This window comes from Saccostrea cucullata, unplaced genomic scaffold (genome assembly GCF_032062105.1).
Source record: "Saccostrea cucullata isolate Sc308-1 unplaced genomic scaffold, CSIRO_AGI_Scuc_v1 ctg22468, whole genome shotgun sequence".
Classification (NCBI taxonomy): Eukaryota; Metazoa; Mollusca; class Bivalvia; order Ostreida; family Ostreidae; genus Saccostrea; species Saccostrea cuccullata.
In genome coordinates, this window is record NW_026937918.1 from 397 (window position 1) to 4,235 (window position 3,839).

The window sequence follows — 3,839 nt, forward strand, 5'->3', positions numbered from 1 at the left end:
GTTGTTCTTCTGTAATAGATCAATCAATTAAAAATAATTTATATACGCGTTTAGTGCTATATTTTATATAGATCAAGTATATATATATTCCTTTTTAAAATTATATTGCGGCTTTTTTTTTATAAGAGAAAAAAATATCATATACATATATTTATATATTTTCTTTTTTATAATTAGCCCCAGCCTACGTAAAATATACGCGTACTGAAATTTTTATGTTGCTAAAAAGATCAATGGGAAAATGTTTTTCAGTTTATCCTCGACCTGTACTGCAGCGTAAATTAATTTTTCAACTGAAACCGAGACATAGCATACATGACTAAGTAAACACAATTACATACATGTACACGTAATACAATATTTGAACTTCCGTAATAAATAGAAATTAACTCATTGATACTTAAATTTATATAAACAATAACTAAATTACATTCTTTAATAACGGAAAATTGTTATATACGTGCATTACATGTAGGTACTCCAAAAGTCATTTAAAATGAACTAAAGTATCCCAGCCAATCAGGGACCAAGAGGACAGGCTCGCCCACTTCATTTGCATACCGTTTCCCAAAGCGTACCGTCCACAAAACGAACAGTTCCGTGCAAGAAACGAAACGTACCGTCCACAAAGCGTACCGTTCCGTGCACAAAGCGAACCGTTCCGTTCTCAAAGCGTACCGTACCGTCCACAAAGCGAACCGTTCCTTGCTAGAAACGAAACGTACCGTCCTCAAAACGAACCGTACCGTGCACAAAGCGTACCGTTCCGTGCTCGAAAACGTACTCCGCAACCGTACCGTTCCAGTGGTGTAGTAGCACGGTTTAGGGTCTGTAACTTGAAAACTATAAGTGGTAGAAGCATGGGGTTAATTGCATTGTAACCTCTTGACCTTTGACCTTTATATTTTTCAAGGTCAAAGGTCAAGTTCATTCATTTTTTATTTTCATTTTTTCTATGCTTTAAGAGAGTTTTGGTGTCTTTTTCAAGGAATTTAATTTTTTGGCGTCAGAAATAAAACAAAGTTCAAAGAAGGTGGAAAGACCTCTTATTGTTCTGTGAACAATAAGTCTCCTAGTTTTATATAGATTCTGTGCCTAGAAGCATTGTAAAAATGATCATAAAGAAACAACACAGTTTATTCCATAATAATGTAATTCCAATAAAAATGATTGTATACAATTTTTACACATAGTTTCTTCCATATAATTGCTTCAATTGGTCATGATTAAAACAAACATGGTATTTATTAATTTACTGCATGGTTATGGTGGATCTTTTACATGTATTTGATTTTCTTCACTTTACCCCTGCCCAACTCAGCTACAAAGAGGTTGTCTTTGGTGTCTACACATAAACCCCATGGATACTGTATATGACAGTTATCAATGTAATGAAGGAACTGTCCGTCCTGATCTAGGATGTGGATACAGTGGTTGTCACAGTCTGATGTCAGGATCTGACTCTGGCTGTCTGTTGTGATGCCGTATGGATCAAATGATTCCTTTATAGTAGAGGGGTGACCAGTGTATCTAAATCGGAGTTTTCCTGCCTGATTAACCACCACTACTGCATCGGCTCCATTGTCAGCTACACAGATATCCAGGTTCCTGTTCTCACTGATGTATTTAGTGTAGTCACCAGATGAATACAGAGGTCTACCTTCACTATCAAACTGAATGGTTTGTGTTTCTGTGGATCCAGAGTAACGGACAACTTTTGTTTGTTCATATTCATCACTGACCATGGTAACCAGGAGGTCACCTGAGGAGGTACTACAGACATTGTAAGGTTCCCACCCCTGTAGTCTGATCACTTCCTTTATCTTTTTATTCCTCACTATGTTCACAGTTCCTGTATCAGTGTCAGTATAAACTAGATCTCCACTCATTGTCACTGCTATGTCACGTGGTATGTTCCCAGACTTTGTTTTGATTGACTTTAGTAGTTTACCCTGGAGGTTGTAGAGTTTCATGATTTGAACATCTCCACATGTCCAGATTTCTTCATCACTGAGACAGGTAACACTGTATAGACTATACCCAGTGTCTATGGTGGTGATGAGCTCTAGTTCATCAAGCAGTGGTTTGACTGGAGGACAGGATACAGCTTCTGATGTCTTCATTGTGTAGGCACGTTCTTCTGTCGTAATGGATAATGCTGACAGTGAACCAAACATTTGATGGAGCTGTTCTGTGTTGATCTGATGAGGAGAGAAGCTTGGTAACAAAACATTGACTTTAGGAGGGAAACGTCTGAATTCAGCATTTCTAGATTTGTACCCAGAGGTTAGGGAGACATTATTGGAGTCCAGTATTTTCCTCAGATCATGTATGTTTTTTTTTACATCAGAAGTAATCTGTTTGATTTCTCTTTCCTGTTTATCTAGAGCAGCCAGGTGTTTAGTTTTCATCTCATCAATTTCAGATTTCTGTTTGTTGACAATGATGTTAATTTCTCTGTGCCAGTCTTCTCCTTGTTTGGTGACAGCTGTTGTCAGTTTCCCATAATGTTTCTCCAAGTTTTCTTTTTTAGAGTTTAAATCTAATGCAATTTCTTCATATATAGGAAAGATTGTTTTCTCTAGTTCTTGTAAGTCTTTTTCAAAATACTTTCTTTTAGAACTGAGTTTCTTTAGAGCATCAGATAAATCATGCCTTTTATGTTTCCCAGAGGAGACACAGGTAGAACAGACAGGAATGTCACATTTCTCACAGTAAAGTTCACAGTGTTTCTGGGTGTGGTTTGGACATTTTGGGTAGTAAACATTAGGAGTAGATTTTCTGTGTTTATATGGTACAACTTTGTGTCTTTTAGATGAATCAGAGAGATGTTTTCCAACACAGACTATACAGAGATTTACATGACAAAGTTCACAATGACTCTGTAATGCAGCTGTTTGACACAGGTCACAGAGGAGGATGTCTTGGGCACTGTAACGGGGGTCCATTATAGGGGTCTGTCACATGATGAAGGCGGTGGCTGCTGTAATATAGCATGTATAGTGTATTAATTTATATTACTCTCAATAAAAGGAGAGAAAAGACAGAAATTTTTAAATAAGCTCAAAATTGACATGAATCAGTAAGTGTTGATTGGAGGGGATACATGATTATATACAGTGATAACACGCAGCTCTTTATTGCTTTACTGGATCAGCACATCAAGACATTTATAAATTATATGTTATTTTTATAAGATATATGCTGAAAACTTTTAAATTTTTAATTATTTTTTAATTTTACACCAATTCAGAATCGTAAAATAACTATTGAGTCTCACCTGTTAATAAAAGATGGCCGTCCTGACCACATAATAGAGATTAACAATCAACTTCCTGGTCTTGGTTCTAGATTTTGACCTACTTTCAGGTCACATGATTTAAATACCTGTACATGCACATGATTGAGGGTATTGATATCATTTAGTAATTTCAAATTATATTTGGCCTAAACTTGATTTAAAAAAAAATAATTTTCTATATACCTGTATGTATGATGTTGATAAAAAAAATTAATTTGGTAAAAAAAATATTTACTTGTTTAAAAATACATCAAATGTTCTTAAGATAAGTATTTAAATCTCTCCTGTAGAAACATTGACTTTACCTGGTGTATCTACCCATGTACAACTTTTTGATAAATATTACTGTTATTATTTGTCTTTAAACAGAAATAGGAACTTTCTTTAATGCAAGAATTTAAATTGTAGACTGATTTGGTCTACATGTACATATACAAATTACAATTTTAATGACAAATATCTTTCAGTTAATTCTTTTAAAAAAATTCTTGGCTTGAAATTTCAAAAAAATGTCTCTTAACCACTCAATTTTCACAGC

The 3,839-nt window shown here is 34.9% G+C and overlaps 1 protein-coding gene across 1 annotated transcript; it reads right to left on the reverse strand.

Moving 5' to 3' along the window:
* Positions 1-1,135: 1,135 nt before the first annotated feature.
* On the reverse strand, positions 1,136-3,372 carry LOC134249069 (uncharacterized). Its single transcript, XM_062731428.1, has 2 exons — positions 3,281-3,372; positions 1,136-2,983 (listed from the first exon to the last, which is right to left on the reverse strand). Exon 2 carries the CDS (start codon positions 2,946-2,948, stop codon positions 1,278-1,280), a length of 1,671 nt encoding a protein of 556 aa, XP_062587412.1. The 5' UTR covers positions 2,949-2,983; positions 3,281-3,372; the 3' UTR covers positions 1,136-1,277.
* Between the last annotated feature and the right edge of the window lie 467 nt (positions 3,373-3,839).